The 21360-nt window shown below is 43.8% G+C and overlaps 1 protein-coding gene across 7 annotated transcripts in view; it reads left to right on the top strand.

Annotated features, from left to right (window-relative positions):
- The window catches only part of LOC115380510 (multiple C2 and transmembrane domain-containing protein 2-like), a 72129-nt gene that overhangs the window by 17855 nt on the left and 32914 nt on the right, over positions 1 to 21360 (top strand). For 6 of the 7 annotated variants that reach the window (XM_030081716.1, XM_030081715.1, XM_030081712.1 and 3 more), the window contains exons 3-9: positions 5689 to 5806; positions 12240 to 12382; positions 13542 to 13618; positions 14831 to 14945; positions 15136 to 15162; positions 18380 to 18550; positions 20003 to 20133. In XM_030081716.1, the coding sequence (XP_029937576.1) occupies positions 5689 to 5806; positions 12240 to 12382; positions 13542 to 13618; positions 14831 to 14945; positions 15136 to 15162; positions 18380 to 18550; positions 20003 to 20133 (782 nt within the window). The remainder of the gene's footprint in view (positions 1 to 5688; positions 5807 to 12239; positions 12383 to 13541; positions 13619 to 14830; positions 14946 to 15135; positions 15163 to 18379; positions 18551 to 20002; positions 20134 to 21360) is intronic. The other variant, XM_030081719.1, reaches the window with a different exon arrangement.

Genomic DNA, 21360 nt, shown 5'->3' with positions numbered 1-21360 from the left:
CCTGGCAGTCCGTGAGGTGTTGAGAGTCTAAACAGAGCTTACCTTATAGGCTGGGCCAAGGTTAGAACAAACACACACACACACACACACACACACACACACACACACACACACACCCACACACACATGAACCAACGCCCAGATGGTGTATTTGGTCAGAGCAAGGTGAAATAACACAAACCTCGCCAGTTTAGCACGGACCAAACGCCGCTCGGCCTGCCAGCAGGGGTCAAGGCAGAGCGAGGAACAGCAAATTCCTTTTTTTATTTTATTTTTTTCGTCCTCGCTGTGCTCGGTGGCTTTGCTTTGTTCGGAGCCCAGGGGGACAGGAATTTTTAATAAACGCTCAGAGGCTTTGTGCCGCGGCGAGACATACCACCGAGATCAGCCCGGGCCTTCCAGCTGCTCCGCACACTCAGTATTTGATTTGATTTGATTTGATTTTTTTTGTTTTTTGGCATTTCTGCTGTATTTGGTAGTGATGGTAGAGAGAGGCAGGAGAGGAAGGAGAGAGAGACGGGATATCAAACCCGACCCGCTGCAGTAAGAGCTCAGCCTTGATCCGAGGTGCAGCTCTGCCAGGTGAGCCACGGCGGCGGCCCACCGGCTGTCAGGTTTTTAACATGAATTTGATTTCAGTTTCCTGACCGTCACGTGACTACGACGGCGTTTTAGTGTCACAGAGCCGGGGGAGGTGAGGGGGCTATTTTCCAAGAGAAAAACTCAGAATTTCCAAGATTGAAGTGGTAAACTTACAAGCAAAAAAAAAAAAAAAAAAAAAAAAATCACAAATTTATGAGGAAAAAACTTGAAAGTTCTGAGATTCTAAAGTCACAAATTTATGAGAAAAAACTTGAAAATCAGTGTGTTGTTTTCTTCTGAATCGGCCCAAATCACGGCGATGTGTCTTGAGAAGATTGTGATTCTGGACTCAAATCACCAGGATTTCCCTCTGACTGAATCCCAGACTAGACAAAGTTTTTTTTCTTGTAATTTTGTGACTTTATAGGCTAATCTCAGAATTTTCGAATTTTTTCCCCCATAAATTTGTGATTTTTTTTTTTTCTTGTAAATCGACCTCTTTAATCCCAGATAATACCAGAGGGTTTTTTTTCTTGTAAATTCACAACTTTAATCTTGGAAATTGAGATTTTTTTCTTGGAATATCACCCCGCTGCCCATCTCAGTGACGCCGTCGTAGATCTGTCATGTGAAGAAGCTGTGAGTTTACGCTTGGTTTGTGCAGTAAACCTGAGCTGCAGCCGGTTAGTTTCATCGTCGATGAATCTATTGATTAATGATGATTTATTGATTGATCATGATGTCTGTGAAGTGTGGGCACCCTGAGGAGAGCCTGTGGGCTGCAAGGCCTTGGTGCTCTTTAATCTTTAAAAGCTTTAAAAAAGCCTGACCTGCAAACCAAAGCAGCGTTGCTTTCTCGTGGACGGTGTGAGCCAAAGTTTTTAAAATTCATGAAGATGTGAGTGGAGAAGAGGAAGATAATCTCAGTGTTTTAGTGACTTCAGTGAAGCTGGAATCAGATGGTGGATTTTTTTTTTTTTTTTTGATAAACGTCTGAAACGACCGATCGATCGTTGAAATAATCTGCGCTTGTTGTTCCCCAAAGCTGAAGTGCAGATGACGGGACGGGACGGGAGGCAGTGTGTACTGCTTGATGCTCTGTGTGTGTGTGTGTGTGTGTGTGTGTGTGTGTGCGCGCGCTCACTGACCCGGGTGACTCCAGGGGAACAGGTTTTGTTCTGTGCGGGACAGAAAGGCTTAACTGTGATTAAATAATACACTGCGGGGACAGGAAGTACAGACACACACACACACACACACACACACACACACACACACAGACAGTCTTTTAAATGTTACATCACTGCAGCAGATTTCCTCGTCAGTGGAGTACCATGACTGGACTGTCGGGTGGACACACTGCAAAAACTCAAAATCTTACCAAGATTATTTGTCTTATTTCAAGTCAAAAATGTCTTATTACTGGTCAAAATATCTCATTACACTTAAAATAAGACATGATAACTTTTTTTTAGACAATTGTCTCTTGTTTCAAGTGAAAATTTGCTTGTTTCATTGGCAAAATTTGTTTCTTGTTTCTAGCTAATTTTCACTTATTTCAAGTGAATTTTCACTTTTTCCACTGGCAAATTTTGCCAATGAAACAAGCAAATTTTCACTTGTTTCAAGTGAATTTTCACTTGAAACGAGTGAAAATTGTCTAAAAACAATTTACTTCTGAGGTGATCATGTCTTATTTTAAGTGTAATGAGATATTTTGACTAGAAATAAGACATTTTTGACTTGAAATAAGACAAATAATCTTGGTAAGATTTGCGTTTTTGCAGTGCGGGACCTGACAGCTGCGTTTCTGATCAGGTTTCGTCTCTCGGGTCTTAAACAAAATCCCTGATGATGAAACAAACAAGATTTTATTGATATTGTCACAGTTGAACACAGGAACCTGCTAACAGGCTGGTATCTTCACCGACACTTTTCCTCTGAAAGACACTTTTAATTAGTTGTGTAAATTTTCACTTGAATTAAAATCACCCAATCAGATTACATAATCCTCTCTTTTAGTGTTTTATTATTATTTATTATTTTATCTGATACTCTTAACCATCCATTTACTTTTTATCTACTGTTTGGAGTTTTTGTTTATTTTTTGCTTTTCATATCTTACCCATTGTATTTTTTATTTTGCTGTGGTGAGTTTTATCTCTCTCTTATCGGTTTTAATCCTGCCTCTGCTCTTTCCTCGTGGAGATTTATGTTTCCTGCAGTCTTGTATAAAGTATTTGAAAGCGATACTTGAGTAAAAGTACAAGTATCTTACCAGAAAATGACTTTGGTAGAAGTTAAAGTCACCTTTTAGAATATTACATGAGTAAAAGTCTTAAAGTACCTGACATTTACTGTACTTAAGGGCGTTTTCACACCTATCTCGTTTGGTCCGGACTTTCAGGTGTGAAAACGCCCTTAAGTATCAAAAGTAATTTTCTGATATTTTCTGTACTTAAGTATTAGAAGTAAAAGTAAAAGTATTTAAACAAAGTGAGCGGTTAGAATTTTGATAATGAATTTATTGTGGCTTCTTTACAGTAAAAGCAGCCTGGGTACAGGAGAAAAAAGCTTCAACTTTTTAACATTACCGTTAAACTTCTGTCACCATCAACAGCTCTCTCTGTCTCTCAGCCTCCCTGTTTGGACAAACTGAACTTGGCAACAACACAGCTGTCATGAGAGCCAGTTATTATTTGAAATTATAAACGGGTGCTTCCCATCCTTAAATGTGATTGGCTGAGCGGCGTTCCATGCCGTTGTAAAATCAGTGTAACCCGCTGGCAGACCGCAGCACAACATATCCCTGCGCCAGTGTAAATGGACATAGCGTTGCCTAGCAACCAACTACTCTGCGCTCAACTTCCTCGTTAGGTCACATTTGTTTCAAGACTTTTGTAAACAAAATGTCAGACTTTGTGGTGAATTTTGATTTGCTGGGTGGCCTGAGCCTGGATGAGTGGTTGGAGGAGCTGCTTGGTGTCTGTTAAAAGACGCTGAATTCACCACCAGCAACAATGTTTTCGCCGGTGTGGTAAAGAAACTCCGCCGAGAAGGACGTGACAAATCTTCCCACCACCAAGCCATAACCGAGGCAGACTGCCAGAAGATGAAGCACCTTCAGGCACCAAGTTCAGACACACCTTGGGGGCTTGTCTGTAAAGTCTGGTTTGACGCGCAGCTTCATGGGACACAGGGCCAACGAGGGCCACCGCAAATTAAAGCCCGACTCCTTCAGCATTCGCCACGACGAAAATGGCCTAAAATATGTCACCTTGTCTTTGAACGAATGCACAAAAAATCACAAAGATGCTGCTGAGAAAACATAGAAAGCCTGTGGGGATTCATATATGAGCAGCCGGGTAAACCACTGTGTCCGGTGGTGGAGCTTCTTCTTCACACTTGGCGGCTGCGGATGAAACGAAAACAAACAGGAATTACGTCACCAACTCAACTTTTATTTTGTAGTAACGAGTAACGAAGATGGTTAAGAAAAATGTATCGGAGTAAAAGTACACATTTTATTTCGGAAATGTAGTGGAGTAAAAGTAAAAGTTGTCAGAAATATAAATAACGAAGTAAAGTACAGATATGTGAAAATTCTACTTAAGTACAGTAACATATTTAACATACAGTAATATATTTAACAGTATTTGTACCTCGTTACATTACAACACTGGTTTCCTGATGAGATTTATGATAGCATTTCCTCACTTCCTGTTTTTATTGTGTTTATTAGTTGTGGGGGGTTTTCTGGGGGGGGGGGGGGGGGGGGGGGGGGGGGGGGGGGGGGGTAAATAAAGTCTGAGAGAGTCTAAAATCTGCCGCTGCTCGCCTCTCCTCCCTCCGACGGAGACGCGTCTCCACATGAGCAGCTCGATGCCGGGATCCGTTAAAGCCACGCTTCGTCAGTAATCTCTGTGGCTCGCTTTCCACCCTCACAGATTAGAGCCTCAGTTACCTCCAGGCTGGACTGGACTCTTTCTGTCGCTGTTCCAGGCTCCAAGTCTAAAGTCCCGTCTTGGATTAAATCCCGTCCCAAATTAAATCCCGACACAGATTAAGTCCTGTCCCAGATTAAATCCCCTCCCAGATTAGGTCTTGACATGGATTTAGTCCCTATTAAAGCCCGACATGAATTGAATCCTGTCCCAGATTAAATCCTGTCCTGGGGTAAGACCTTTCCATGATTAAATCCCGTCTGGGATTAAGTCCCGTCCCAGATTAAGTCTCATCCCACCACCCACGCTTTTAAATCAAATTTAAAGACCCATGTTTTTCCCTCCTGCTTACGGTTCTGCGGTCCCCAGTGTCGAGTCCATTCTTAATCTCTCGAACGTTCTCTTATTGAGCTTTAATCTCATGATGGTATTATTCATTTTTCACTGGTTAGATTTATTTCCTCTTAAATGTTGTGCCAGTTCTAAAGATAATGCTGTGGGTTCTAAAGGTAATGCTATGGGTTCTAAAGGTGATGCTGTGGGTTCTAAAGGTAATGCTGTGGGTTCTAAAGGTGCTGCTGTGGGTTCTAAAAGTAATGCTATGGGTTCTAAAGGTAATGCTGTGTGTTCTAAAGGTAATACTGTCGGTTCTAAAGATGATGCTGTGGGTTCTAAAGGTAATGCTGTGGGTTCTAAAGGTGATGCTGTGTGTTCTAAAGGTGATGCTGTGGGTTCTAAAGGTGATGCTGTGGGTTCTAAAGGTGATGCTGTGGGTTCTAAAGGTAATGCTGTGGGTTCTAAAGGTAATACTGTCGGTTCTAAAGATGATGCTGTGGGTTCTAAAGGTAATTCTGTGGGTTCTAAAGGTGATGCTGTGTGTTCTAAAGGTAATGCTGTGGGTTCTGAAGGTAATGCTGTGGGTTCTGAAGGTGATGCTGTGGGTTCTAGAGGTGATGCTGTGGGTTCTAAAGGTAATGCTGTGGGATCTAAAAGTAATGCTGTGGGTTCTAAAGGTAATGCTATGTGTTCTAAAGGTAATGCTGTGGGTTCTAAAGGTAATGCTGTGGGTTCTGAAGGTAATGCTGTGGGATGTAAAGGTAATGCTGTGGGTTCTAAAGGTGATGCTGTGGGTTCTAAAGGTAATGGTGCCGTCTCTGTGCAGGGCGACATGGGCAGCGAGGTGCTGAGCTCGGCGGAAGGCTTCAGAGACTCTCCCAGGTCGTTCCTGCTCACCATCAACCTGAAGGAGGGACGGAACCTGGTGATCAGGGACCGATGTGGTAAGAACCTCAGAACCTCAGACTCCCTGTGTGGTACCGACACAGTCACTGCAGTAAGCAGCTTTAACATCACCGCTGCCGTTTCCACTGTCAGCGCTAACAGCAGCTGGCCATCCCCTGCACATGTTGAAGGTCTGAATGGAAACAAGTTCTAGAAACAAAATGCAGAAAAGCTGTAACATGACATTTAGTCTGGTGGAGTGTCAGTGAGGAGTGATTCAGAAAACTGCAGTGGAAACAGATTTTGTGAGTGAGCCATCACGCAGGAGATGACCTCTTTAGTGTCTGGATGTACGGCGGCTGTTTTTCCCCCGCTCATTAAAATATTGACCAAAGTCATCGCTGCTGGCAAGCAAGGAATCCAGCAAGATCTCATGGTTAATCATTTTTGATTTAATTGATGGCAAACAGGTTGTTGAAAGCCAGGTCCATTTTGAAGTGGTGAGATGTGCATTTTAAAGTGCAGAACCAAAGATCTTGTGAGAGGATCGACTCCAGCTAGCTGCTGCTCACGGCCGAGCACATGTAGGAAGCTAATGTCAACAATATCATCATTATTATTAATAATAGTGCTAGCTCTTCATTCTGTGGGCAGAACTCTGTCACTTTATAGAAATTCAGTGAACCCAAATGTTCGATACATGTGCTGCCTTGTTATTATGATAGGAACTCGCTGTTTAATTTAATGTGCTTGTAAAGCACCTCGTAACTTATTGCTTGAAAGATGCTTTATTAATAAACTCAACAATACTAGTACTACTACTGCTACTAATAATAATGACATTGCTATTGCTCTTGTTATTATTATTATTATTATTATTATAATTACTTCATACACACACAACATCACTACATGCACACTCTCTGTACAGTGTAGTTAGGGCGGGGCGATGTAGACAAACTGGATGTTTGTTGATTTGTTTATTTGGATCTCCACTAGTTGCCACCAGGGCAGCAGCTCTTCCTCCTCGGCTCCACACTTTAAAAAAAAAAAAAAGACAAACAAAAACAAAAATGGTAAAGCACATAGAAACAAATAATAAAAAAGATTTTAGACAGATTTTATCTGCAGACTGTAATGCAGCTGGTGTTACTATATCCATGTATCCAGACAATATCTAGTCTTTTATCAGGATATTGATGTCATATTGCTCTCCTGCCCAGGCCTAACCGCAGAACCTGCTGCTACAGAGATCTGTGGGCCGCAGGACGGGGGCAGGACGGGGGCAGGACGGGGGCAGGACGGGGGCAGGATGGGGGCAGGATGGGGGCAGGACGGGGGCAGGACGGGGGCAGGATGGGGGCAGGATGGGGGCAGGATGGGGGCAGCACGTGCATCCAGGACGGGGCAGCACGTGTGTCCAGGTGCTGCTCGGTGCGGTCTGACAGGCAGCAAACAGGAAACTCAGGTGGCCGCCCTCATCCTTTGAATTCCTTCTCATTAAAGCTGCTCGCTGTGGGAGTCAAACTAGCAGGCGCGACTTTCAGAGAATCTGAAGTGACTCGCCGCTCACGCCCTGCACTGACGACACACATCAACATCAATCAGAGCTGCTTCAGTGACATTCATCTCATAATCTGATAATAGTAATAATAATAGTAATAAAAAAACAAATACAGGGAATAAATAAGCACACAAACACACTTAAAAATCTAAAATTCCTTCTGCTAATATTTTACTCTGAAATTTGTCCTGCTCGTGTTTCATAAACGAGTTATTGTTTTTAGCTGTGGATTAAAAAGCATCTCCTAAACCAGTGGTTTTCAATGTGAGGTCCAGGAACCCCCAGGGGGCCTTGAGAGTCTTCCAGGTGGCCCTCAGCAAAATTAGGACTAATTCAGTTTCACTGTAATTTAAACACAAGAAATCTGTTCAGCGTCCCTGATCACATCTTTATATATATATGATTTTAGGAATTATACATTTAATTTCTTGTCATTTTTAATTTTAAAAATATATATTTTTTGTGAATTTTCTGGCAATTTTTTAAAATTTATTATTATTATTATCATTATTATTATTATTATTATTGTTTTTATTTTTATTATTATTGTTGTTTTATTATTATTATTATTATTATTTAATATTTTTTTTGCTCGTTGCTTGTTTTCCTGCAGTTTTTTGAAAATCCAGTGAATTATCTCAGGTTTCAAAGGATTAATTCTCTAGACATCACTACGACACAAAATATGTATGTTGGAGTGATTATCTTGACATGATGTTTGGATTTATTACACACATTTACTGCGTGTGTGTGTGTGTGTGTGTGTGTGTGTGTGTGTGTGTGTGTGTGTGTGTGTGTGTGTGTGTGTGTTGACACAGCAGTGTAGCAGAGCAGCATTCCTCACGGCTGATTCTAATCTGCCTGAGACACACCCGAGACTCATCACCTCTCTCTCTCTCTCTCTCTCTCTCTCTCTGTCTCTCTCTGTCTCTCTCCCTCCCTCTCTCTCTCTCTCTTTCTCTCTCTCTCTGGGTGTGTTCAGATCAGATGTAATCCCAGCTCCTCTGGTTACTCGGCGTCTCTCTGTTTAAATATTATCTGCTGCTGGATTAGATTTCACTCTGCACTGTTCACGCCTGCTTTTGTCCACAGATCCATCTCTAAAATTAACTCTCTTTTTTTGTTAGAATTAGGGTTTTTATTTAAAACACTGGCAGACTTTAAGCTGGGTATTCAAACTTTTAGACTGACTCAGACTATCTTCCTTCTCTCCGTTCATTTCTTTATAAAATTATTACTTTGTGTTTGTTTTTTTTCTGGCTGCTGGTCAGACTGAGGAAAACATCTGAAGGCGTCATTTTGGACTTTGGATTTAGTTTTGACACAATTAACTATAGAAGGAAAAACAGACAATTATTGATTTGTTGAAAAAAAAAATCAATACATTCATCAACAATGACATGAAAATAGTCATTCTTTGCAGAGCTGCATGTTATCTGCTGCAGTCTGGCACTTTGACATGATGGCCTTTTCCAAACTGCTCTGCTCTGATTTCTCTGCTTTTTTATTTTTTCAGTTGGCTACTTATGAATATCTGTTTTATTTATTTTGCACATTTTTAATTGTTTTATGACTTCACCTGCAAGGTGCTTTGTACCTCTGTGTCAAAAAGTGCTTTATAAGGAAGAACTATTATTTTTACTTTTGTTATTAGACCACATATGTTTCAGAAGCTGCTGGCTGTTCGCTGATGCACAACATTTGATTGTTAATGAAAGCAAAGAATCATAAGTAACATAACACAGTGATGTGTTAAACAACTAAAACAGAGAAAATGTTGTGGATCTTCCCATTATCTCTCCAAGTGCAGCTTCGGGCCTTTGTGGATTTGAACATATAAGAACATACAACTTTTACCAAATAGGCAGATGGCTCTGAAAAGAGCTTATTTATTTCCAATGTGTAGCGGCTTTCGTGCAAAATTGCAACACAAAGTATTTAAAGGTGTTTATTTATTGATACAGCAGCCAGATTGATTGCTCCTCCCTCCATCTTCACATCACATCCAGAGGAAAACTGATGGAGACGTTTATCAGAGCCGAGTCTCATGAATGTGGAGAGCCTGCAGTCAGCTGATGCTTTGCAAGTTGCTGTGCTGCCCTCTGCTGGCAGACCGGCTGAACTGCAGGGTGATCAGTGCTGAGGTTTCAGCTGCCAGAGCGCCAGTGAACCTCAGAGGATGAGAGAGAACGTGAAAGGGACTATCAGATCAGCTAATAGAGAAACAAGAATCCCTTATCTACCCCCTGGAGAGCCAGCAGACCTTCATCACGCCGCAGACCTTCATCACACTGCAGACCTTCATCACTCTGCGGACCTTCATCACTCTGCAGACCTTCATCACGGTGCAGACCTTCATCACGGTGCAGACATTCATCACTGTGCAAACCTTCATCACGCTGCAGACCTTCATCACTCCGCAGACCTTCATCACTCCGCAGACCTTCATCACTCCGCAGACCTTCATCACACTGCAGACCTACATCACGCTGCAGACCTTCATCACTGTGCAGACTTTCATCACTCTGCAGACCTTTATCACTCTGCAGACCTTTATCACTCTGCAGACCTTCATCACTCTGCAGACCTTCATCACACTGCAGACCTTCATCACGCCGCAGACCTTCATCACACCGCAGACCTACATCACGCTGCAGACCTTCATCACTGTGCAGACTTTCATCACGCCGCAGACCTTCATCACTGTGCAGACCTTTATCACTCTGCAGAACTTCATCACTCCGCAGACCTTCATCACTGTGCAGAACTTCATCACTGTGCAGACCTTCATCACTGTGCAGACCTTCATCACTCTGCAGAACTTCATCACGGTGCAGACCTTCATCACTCTACAGACCTTCATCACTCTGCAGACCTTCATCACTCTACAGACCTTCATCACACTGCAGACCTTCATCACGCTGCAGACCTTCATCACTCCGCAGACCTTCATCACTCCGCAGACCTTCATCACTCCGCAGACCTTCATCACACTGCAGACCTTCATCACTCTGCAGACCTTCATCACACTGCAGACCTACATCACGCCGCAGACCTTCATCACACTGCAGACCTACATCACGCCGCAGACCTTCATCACACTGCAGACCTACATCACGCCGCAGACCTTCATCACACTGCAGACCTACATCACTGTGCAGAACTTCATCACTGTGCAGACCTTCATCACTGTGCAGACCTTCATCACTCTGCAGAACTTCATCACGGTGCAGACCTTCATCACTCTACAGACCTTCATCACTCTGCAGACCTTCATCACTCTACAGACCTTCATCACACTGCAGACCTTCATCACGCTGCAGACCTTCATCACTCCGCAGACCTTCATCACTCTGCAGACCTTCATCACTCCGCAGACCTTCATCACACTGCAGACCTTCATCACTCTGCAGACCTTCATCACACTGCAGACCTACATCACGCCGCAGACCTTCATCACACTGCAGACCTACATCACGCCGCAGACCTTCATCACACTGCAGACCTACATCACGCCGCAGACCTTCATCACACTGCAGACCTACATCACTGTGCAGACTTTCATCACGCCGCAGACCTTTATCACTCCGCAGACCTACATCACGCCGCAGACCTTCATCACTGTGCAGACCTTCATCACTCCGCAGACCTTCATCACGCTGCAGACCTTCATCTCCCGGCTCTGAATCTTTCACAGAAGAGGCAGCAATCTGATTGGTTCATGATTCAGGAAGTTGTGGTCCAGCGGTTGGGTGAAGGAAACGAGAGAGAGAGAGAGAGAGAGAGAGAGAGAGAGAGAGAGAGAGAGAGAGAGAGAGAGAGAGAGAGAGAGAGAGAGAGAGAGAGAGAGAGAGAGAGAGAGGAGAAGAGGAGAGAGAAGAGAGAGAGAGAGAGAGAGAGAGAGAGAGAGAGAGAGAGAGAGAGAGAGAGAGACTCTGACTGGGTGACCTGATGTGGAGAAAGGAGGCTGAGCTGCTGCACGGGAACTCGCCTGGTTCCTGTTTGTTGTTAGCCGGGCTGAATCAACACCACAGAACCAAATCTGACTTGAACAAATGTGATCGACAGGAAATTTGATTTGTGTTTTTAAATTAAAGTCTCACTCAGTCACTTTTAAGACCCCAGAAAATAATCTCTGTTCATTACATATTTAGAAGTTTTTGCCATGAAAAAACATCCCTTACTACAGAGTTTCCCTCACCAGTCCTCAAGAATCTCTCAGTTCCACTAATATTTATTGATGTGAAGCAGACATTTCCACCGGCAGAGCTGCTGATAATGATATGCAAATCAGTGCCCCGTCTGCTGACTTCTGATTGGCTGTGGGAGTTGGGCCTCCTGCTGCTGCAGTGTCAAGAAAACTCCCTCCTGTGCAAATTTGGACTTTACACTCTTTGTTTTATGTTATTTGTCTTAATGTTTATCTGGATTATCTCGGATTGATAATCTGCAGATTACTGTGCTGCTGCTCTTTTGGTTAGGCATGAATTTGAAAAAAGATAAACTGCTGAAGAATAAACCTAAATAATACCAACTTTACCACCACCACACTTAGTACTGTCTTCTTCTTCTTCTTCTTCTTCTTCTTCTTCTTCTTCTTCTTCTTCTTCTTCTTCTTCTTCTTCTTCTTCTCATTCTTGTCTTGAAAAGAGATTTGCTTTCTTTTTTCTCACGTTGGGCCTGTTTCATTACTTGATGTGTGCTCATGGAGTAAATCTGTCAGTTTGTCCATCTGGGACATTTACTGTGTGTGCTGCAGTGCATGCTGGGCAGGTAAACCACCAGCCCAGGTGTGGCAGTTTACCTGTCAGCCCATCCATCCTGGATGATATATTTCATGTTTTCAGTGTCTCTGTCCTGCTGCTGACCTCGAGGTGGGACCCTGAACCACAGCTTGCTCACCTCACTTTGTGTGGTTCCTCCTCCAGGCACCAGCGACCCGTACGTCAAGTTCAAACTGGATGGGAAAACCTTCTACAAGAGCAAAGTGGTTTATAAAAACCTGAACCCGACGTGGAACGAGACGTTCTCCCTGCCGGTGAAGGACCTGGACCAGAGACTCTACATCAAGGTAGAACCATCAGTGTCCTGCGTTCCACCTGTTCTTCTTTACTCATGTAAAAACAGATCATCTCCCCCTGCTGGGTTTGTTCAGTTTACTCCTGTTTAGTTTAGTCATTGTTGATTAATCTATTGAGTATTAATCAATAATCAATTAAACGATTAAAAAAAATAAATCCAGTGTCTGATGGGAAGTGATCAGAGCCCAAAGTGACGTCGTCCTCATCTTCCTGAACAGAACAAAGGAAGACAAGCCTGACATCATCGTGAAGCTGGAGCCGGACCAAATGACCAAAACATTTAATTGATTATCATATTTACTTAATTTTCAGTTGGCAGACTAATCAATCACCTAGTTGTTTCGGCACGGTCTTCAAGATGGAGTTTTTAATTTTTTTTAGATTAGATTAGAGATTAGATTAGATTACTTTATTGTCATTGTACAGAACATACAACAAAAATCAGTTGCATTCAAGACCGGACTCTTATTACAGAATAAATAAAAAGGAAAGTAAGAATAAATAAATGCATTCATCCATCACTCATTTTTCATCTACACAGTAGACAGACCATACACTCATCGTGCCAGCGTATGCAATTTAAAAAAAAAAAAGGGATAAAATAAGAGGTCACTCCGTCCATCATTCATCTGCTCCCACGCTGCTCCTCTGCTTCTGTTTTCATGACGTTTCCTCTGACCTGCACTTGCAGCGCCAGTTAATGTTCAATAATCTATAAATACATCTGTAAAGTTTCATCACCTGGTCGATCAATACACGATGCTGTGCAGATCTCAGAGATGTTGTCTGGATTTGGTTGAGTTGTGGCGAGCGGTTCGACACGCTGCACCAACTTCCATATGAACTCATTGTTAACCCTTTCAAACCCGAGCAAACTGACTTGATTTCATGGAGGAAAAAGGCATAGCATTGTAAAAAAAAATTGCATAATCTGCAAAAAACCAAAAACAAACTGGGAAATGACATGAAATTAAACAACCAAAATTTTTTTTCCTGTATATTTTTTTCCTGTATATGAACAGATTGTATATTTTTGCAAGTGCTGTTTGAATCTTGCAAATGTGAAATATAATAAAGCTGCGGCAGGGAAACCTGGAATAAAATACACACCACCGTTTCCCATAATGCTCTCTGTGTTTCATGATGCAGGTTTATGACCGCGACCTGACCACCGACGACTTCATGGGCTCGGCCTCCGTCCTGCTGAGCGAGCTGGAGGTCGACAGGTGAGTCCTGAGCTTCTGTCTCTCTCCTCGAGCTCCTCCATGCAGAGGAACCTGCTCTGGGTTTTATCTGGAGGCTGCAGCTGCTGGTTCCCGTGCAGGAGCGGCTTTTCCACGCAAAACATCAAACGTCAGCAGCCAGCAGGATACAATTATGGAACATCCGGTTACTCAAAGTCCCAAAGGTCCAAGCCATCCGATGTAATTTGTCTTGTGATTTCTGGGCTCGTATGGATTAGAGTTCAGTCCGAACCCGACCCGCAACAGGAGCACAGGAACCGAGCCCGACCAGGACCACACAGGCATTCTGTTTTTTTTGTGTGTGTGTGTGTGTGTCTGAACCCGACCCCGAGCCCCATATTCTGCTCGTCCTCCGGCACCAGGTCACACTTACCGCCTGAAACAGCCAGCCTACGTGTTGCCTTCAGTGTCGTCTTGTAAACTCCAGCACTGTGCAGGAAGTTGTCCAGAACAGACAGCAGGTCCTTCATTTTTCACTAAAATAACACCATCGTGACTGAACACAATCAAACCTGAATATGATTTTTTTCATAAAATATTGTAGTAAAATAAGGGGATACGAGTGAAGAAAAAAACAAACATGGAAATGACCTGAAAATAAGCAACTAAATCAAATCAAATCAAATCAAACTTTATTTGTAGAGCACTTTTCATACATGAAATGTAGCACAAAGTGCTTTACATGTTAAAAACACCCCCCTCCCCCCCTCCCCACCCCAACCTCTAGAACCCCACACCACAATTCTCTCTTACATACACACACACACACACACTCGCACACACACAGACACGCACACACACACGCACACACACATACACACACATAAACAATTAATAAATTTAAATCAATAGAATGAAAAAAGTTTTCAGTTTTCAGGTCATTTTGTTGACGCTGCAGAGAAACAGCTCCACGTCCCCCACCATCAGGACAGATCAGCGGGGGAACGAGTTCTGTGGTTAGCGGCCAGAACACAGTTCAGATGCATCGTCTCAGTGTCCAGTTAATTTTCCAGCCACCGGACAGCGAGCAACTTCTGACCCTCTGACCTAAAGACCTGGAACTGCCCTCCGACCCCCCGACGCTCGCTGCTGATTTTTTTCCACTTGCCCTCTGTTCATCCTAACTGAAGCTCTGCCTGTGTGTGTATGTGTGTGTGTGTGTGTGTGTGTGTGTGTGTGTGTGTGTGTGTCCAGGACCAGCGAGCTGTCTCTGCCTCTGGACGACCCCAACAGCCTGGAGGAGGACATGGGCGTCGTCCTGCTGGACATGACCCTGTCGCGCCGGGACGGAAACAGCAAGAGAGTCTACGTAGGCCAACCTGCCGCCTCTGTTCTGTGTTTCCTGCATGGCTTCTAGCAGCAGGGATGTCTGTGCTGCAGTTTGTTTACTGTGCATGTCATTTTCTTGTTTTTTTGTTGTTTTTTTTAAAATCTCCTTACAGCCTACTAACCACACTGTTATTCTGTTTTGCACCTAACCTGCATGCTCCGGTTGGCAGCGCTGGCCCCGAAAACGAAGCACTAGGGTAAGGCATGACGGACGAACACAGCAGCATGAATGATGTTCGTTTGACCTCACACTCCACACACACACACACACACACACACACACACACACACACACACACACACACACACACACACACACACACAGGTGCCTGAAAGCCTGTCCCAAGTCCTACAGATGGATAAGGGACAAAAACAGTAAACCTATTCATGTATTTATTGGGGAGAATTACCCAATCTCACTGATGTGTGTGAGGGAGGATGTGTGTGAGCCTCGGTGCTCATGGCGGCTTCAGAAGCTGATGGAGTCGGCTGCTTCAGCTCAGGACCGCCCACCGGCCGGCTTCCCTCCATGGAACCGCCGCGAGCGAGCGCTGTCTCCGAGTCAGACGGTGTCACCGCCCCGCCAGAACAAAAACCAAAAACCACCGTCGTGCCGATAGCGCTGCAGTCTGGTCCCGCACTGCAAAAACTCAAAATCTTACCAAGATTATTTGTCTTATTTTCACTTGTTTCAAGTGAAAATTCACTTGAAACAAGTGAAAATTTGCTTGTTTCATTGGCAAAATTTGCCAGTGGAAAAAATGAAAATTCACTTGAAATAAGTGAAAATTAGCTAGAAACAAGAAACAAATTTAGCCAATGAAACAAGCAAATTTTCACTTGTTTCAAGCAAATTTTCACTTGAAACAAGAGACAATTGTCTAAAAACAAGTTACTTCTGAGCTGATCATGTCTTATTTTAAGTGTAATGAGATATTTTGACTAGTAATAAGACATTTTTGACCTGAAATAAGACAAATAATCTTGGTAAGATTTTGCATTTTTGCAGTGCGTAAGCGGCCCGTCACACGCCGCCTCAGTGTGAAGGCACTCGAGGGGTTAAAGTCTGCAGCCAGAACCAGCTCACTCCTGCAGAACGGAGCTGATTTTTTCTCCTCAGGACAAAACTGACACCTCCGTTCATTCAGTTTTTTCAGTTTTTGGCAGACGTGTCCCGTTGTGAGCCAGCTCTCTCACTATATATCTCATAATGCCCTCATGCGGTCAGACAGCGCTGGTTTGGCGTTGGACGTTGTCCTCTGTCCAGACGGCGAGCAGAGCCCTGATGTCCTCTTTGACCAGGACCGCCGCTTGTCCTCCATTTTTCTTTCCTCTGTTATGTTTCTGCTATAAAGCAGCTGATGTGCTGACATCTGGACTGATCAGCTGCACAGTCGCCCCGCCCACAGCCAGGCAAGCCCCGCCCACTGCTAACTAAGCCCCGCCCGTCAGCCTTAGCTCCGCCTCAGAGCTGGGTCAGCCCTGTCTGGCCCATGGGGATCCTCTGGGCCCTCAGCAGCTGGAAACTGGGCGGGACAGTCCCACCGAGGAGACCAGTTCAGAGGAGGGACGGCTGTTGGTGCTGTGGTTGTGATCCGTCCTGAACTTCCTCCGTTTGCAGACAGTTTGTCTCATGGTGGGCTGATTTATCCAGTTTCACAGCTTTGTTGGTGTGAAAGCTCCTCTCCTGATGAAGTGAAGCGTGTGACCTCTGCAGCGAACGTTTCTTAGGAATAAAAAGAAGAAGAAATGCAAGAAGCTGTAAAGTAAATACTGTCATTATAACCATTTTACACGTTGCTGTGTAAAGTCAGGCCCTGTGTCCTGCAGATCAGGGTCAGGTCACACACACACACACACACACACACATGTGGAAGGAGCAGCTTGCGTTGCTGCATGGTTTGGTCGGACAGCGACTTCCTGCTGTTCACTTGTGGGCGGAGCTTCATGTGTGATGGCTAGCAAAGCGGGCTAAAGGGCGATGACACCCTAAATCCTTTATGGCAGAAACACATTCTTGAAATGAGAAAATGAATTAATGAACTCGACGGGTCAAAGCACAGATCTGGAATCAGGTAGAACAGACGTTTTGCTCATTTGGCGGGGACTGAAGAAAATGGTGGTTGTTCTAGTTTGCAAACCACGTCAGCTTTTCCCATCAGCTGTTTTAAGCCCCAGCAGATGATTGACAGGAAGCTGGAGAGGCGGAGCCGGAGAGAGGGGCGGAGCCGGAGCGTGGCGTCTCTCCCGGGGTTATCGCTCAGAGCTGGGAGGGAGTCAGTTTGTGTGGTCTGTCCCTCTCTGACCGGCTGACAGGACTTTTATTTTGACGTCCAAACGTCCCAGCAGCGTCTGAACGCCACGTCTCAAACTCGTCTCTCTGGCGCCCTCTAGTGTCTGCTCGGTGCACGTTCACTGACCTCAGAGGGAGTTTGAGTCTGATCCACTGAACTTTTGTTTTCTCCCTCCTTACAACGCCATCTTCCTCCTCTCTTCCTCCCCCTCTTCCTCCCCTCTTCTTACTCCTCTTCTTGTCTCCTTTCCTTCCTCTTTCTTCTTTTGTCCTTCTTTTGTCCTTCTCTTCTTCTCATGCTTTGCTCTTCTCTCCTTTTTTGTTTCTATTTTCTCTTAATTTCTGTTCTCTTTTCCTTTCCTTTCCTTTTTTCTTTTCTACTCTTCTTTTCCTGTTCTCTTCTCCTCTCCTCTCCTCTCTTCCCCTTTTGTCTCCTCTCTTTCTTCTTCTCTTCCCCTCTCATGCTCTTACCTTCTGTTAAATTCTGTTCTCATCTCAACTTCTTTTCTTTTTTCCATGTCTCCTCTCCTTGTTTCCTCTCCTTGTTTCCTCCTCTCCTCTCCTTGTTTCCTCTCCTTGTTTCCTCTTCTCATCTCCTTGTTTCCTCCTCTCCTCCTCTCCTCTTCTCTCCTTGTTTCATCTCCTTTTTTCCTCCTCTCGTCTCCTCTCCTTGTTTCCTCCTCTCCTCTCCTCTCCTCTCCTCTCCTCACCTTGTTTCCTCTCCTCTCCTCTCCTCCTCCTCTCCTCCCTTTGTTCCCTCTCCTCCTCTCCTCTCCTCCTACTTTCCTCCTCTCTTCCTCTCCTCCTCTCCTCTCCTCCTCCTCTTCTCTCCTCCCTTTGTTCCCTCTCCTCTCCTCCTCTCCTCTCCTCCTACTTTCCTCCTCTCCTCTCCTCCTCCTCTCTTCCTCTCCTCTCCTCTTCTCTCCTCCCTTTGTTCCCTCTCCTCCTGTCCTCTCCTTGTTTCCTCTCCTCCTGTCCTCCCCTCTCCTCATTTCCTCTCCTTTTCTCTTGTTGTTTCCTCTCCTTGTTTCTTCTCCTCCCCTCCGCTCCTCCTCCTCTCCTCCCTTTGTTCCCTCTCCTCCTCCTCCTCCCCTCCTCCCCTCCTCTCCTCCCTCCTGCAGTCCTCAGGCTCTCCTCAGAGCCGGCGTCTGTCCGAGGCGTTGAGGAAGAGTCAGCTGTGGAGCTCGGTGGTGACGGTGACGCTGGTGGAGGCTCAGGAGCTGCAGCTGGAGGCGGCGGCCGCTCAGCTCCTCGTTCGCTTCAGGCTGGGAGAGCAGAGATACAGCAGCAAGGTAACCCTAACCCTAACCCTTAACCCTTAACCCTTAACCCTAACCCGCTCAGAGAACCATCATGTCAAACTGGTCCAGCTGGTTTCTACCTGCTGACTGCTTCATACGTCAGGCTGCAGAATTCGGTCTGGTTTTCGGTCAGAAATGTGAACTTGCTGAGTAGAAAACCATGTGATCATGTCCGCTAAGCCGGGCGTTTTCAAACGTCATCCTGTTCTGGATTCTGCTGATGATTAAATTCAAAATGGGAAGATTAAAGCTTAATGTCGAAATAATCACTCTTTCTTTCATGGTGACAATTTCTGCTGAATTAAATGACCGTGAAATGAACCCAGTGAAACCAAATTCACTGATTTCTTTCAAAAATGCAGCAAAAAAAAAAGCCATAAACATGAGCGTAACAGTTACCAGAGGATCAGTAAAAAATCAGCCAAGAATTTACAGGAAAATTAAGTACATAAAATACATTAAGGTCCTTGTAATAAGCATTTGTTAATAGGTAATAAGGCCCTAATAAGTGCGTATAAGATGCTTATTAACATTAGTATGCCTTTAATTATAATGTATTAATAGTCTCATTATAATATAGTTAATAGCAGACTATAACAGATTTATAATATTTATTATTAAATACATTAAGGTCCTTGTAATAAGCATTTGTTAATAGGTAATAAGGCCCTAATAAGTGCGTATAAGATGCTTATTAACATTAGTATGCCTTTATAAGACTATATTAACACATATTTTGATGCAACTACCCCAACCCCCAATAAATCAAACAAAAAAGATTTATAAAGGCAGGACAAAGACATAATGGTTGGGGTAGTTGCATCAAAATATGTGTTTGTAATGTTATTATGAACAATTATAAGATGCTCATGAGGAATTTATTAATGTTCTTGAGCATCAACAAACAGTTAACAATTTTCTTATAAGTTATTATAAATCTGTTACAGTCTGCTATTAACTATATTATAATGAGACTATTAATGCATTATATAGTCTTATAAAGGTATACTAATGTTAATAAGCATCTTATATGCACTTATTAGGGCCTTATTACCTTTTAACAAATGCTTATTACAAGGACCTTAATATAAAGCGTTACCACAAATATGTTTAAAAATGACAAGAAAACTCTGTTTCTCATGATGATTATTTTGATAAATATATAATGTTGTCATTCATATTTTAATGTTGGATCAGTGATGCTGGATCAGATTTCTTGTGTGTAAATTCGCCCCGTCCAAACGTCCTGCTTCAACAGGAAATACATCAAATCAAGAAAATAAGAGTCCATGGGCTCTTTAAAGTCATTTTGCTGAGGGCCCCCTGGGAGCCCGTCCGGGTCCCCTGGGGGCTCTCGGACCCCACTTTGAAACCCCCCGGATTGGGATGTGAGAGTGAGATCACTTTTCCACCGTGCGTCTCCCATGCTGCTTTGCTGCTCAGGCGCAGTGTAAGGCGTCCAACCCGCAGTGGAGGGAGCGCTTCACCTTCAACCAGTTCCTGGACGGCCCCGACATCCTGGAGGTGGAGCTGTGGGCCAAGGAGGGCCGGCGGAGCGAGGACTGCCTGGACACGTGAGCGCCGCCGTCACACCTGTCCACTCTTTATCAGGACGTGCTGTCCTCACCTAGATCAGTGGTTCTCAAACTGGGGCGCGCGTCCCCCAAGGGGTACGCTGGAGTACTGCAGGGGCCACATGAGATTTTTGTAAAATGATTTTAAAAATATCTGTCATGCATAATTCCTAAAATAATTATCCTATGCTATAATAAGATCAATAAGTTTGATAAGTCACATGTTCTCCTCAGTTCTCCCTCTGGGTTCCTGAAGGTGTCAGATGTGTGTGTTTGTGGTTTCAATCTGCTGCCGTGGTCGTGGAGCGAGGACGTTTGTTCACTCTGAGACCAAACAAATCCAGAAAGTGGATCAGTGGTTGAAGCTGGAAACAAGGAGGAAGAAGAGAAGAAGAAGAAGCAGAAACACAAACAAGAGAATCTGCTCAGCGTCAGCTTGTTGGTTCATACTGATGGAGCTGGACTGAGTTATTTCAATCATTTTTATTTGATTAACTCTGGTCACGAGGAATTTGGATGAAAAAAAAAATATTTCAAAGGGGAACATCAATGAAAAAAGTTTGAGAACCACTCCTCTAGATTTCAGGGCTGCATCTGTTCACCTTTTCCTCTTTTTTCAGTTTTTAGGCCGTGGCTCGGTATGTATCGCAGTTTAGACTGATAAAAACTGAACTGACTCAGAATTCAGGTTCTTTTTTTCTTTTTTTTTTTTTTAAAATAACATTTATTAAGAATTCAAAAGAAAAAACATTGAATAATATTCTGTAAAGGCTGTGCAGCCTTGCAACACAAAAGCTGTTAAGGCCAAAAGTTATGATTAATCAAAAGCCGAGTTGGATGGTTTACATGATGAATGTGTTTCTGGAAAAAAAGAAAACCTTCATGTACATTTATAAAACAGCAGCCACAGTTTACCAAAGTGAGGACTGCGAGATCCTGATTGTTTTTATACAGAATTGTTACGCCCTCACTAGTTTGCATCCACGTGTAACTGTTTTTTTAATACTTCTTTTTCTTTTAGTTTTGTATGAACAGGTCAAGGTCTGGGACACAGTCAGTGCCAAAAAATAGATAAAGTAAGAAAGAGTAAGAAAGTAAGAAAGAAAAGTAATAAAGTAAAATGGGGGGGTCACAGGCACAGTTCATGATGCATTTTAGAAAGTTCAGACAAAAAGTAAAGGTCGTCTTTCCTCCGTCTTCCTGTCTGTCCTCCTTCTCCTTTCTTTC

This window comes from Myripristis murdjan, chromosome 3, assembly GCF_902150065.1.
Source record: "Myripristis murdjan chromosome 3, fMyrMur1.1, whole genome shotgun sequence".
Lineage (NCBI taxonomy): Eukaryota > Metazoa > Chordata > Actinopteri > Holocentriformes > Holocentridae > Myripristis > Myripristis murdjan.
This window is presented reverse-complemented; position numbering and strand designations above follow the sequence as displayed.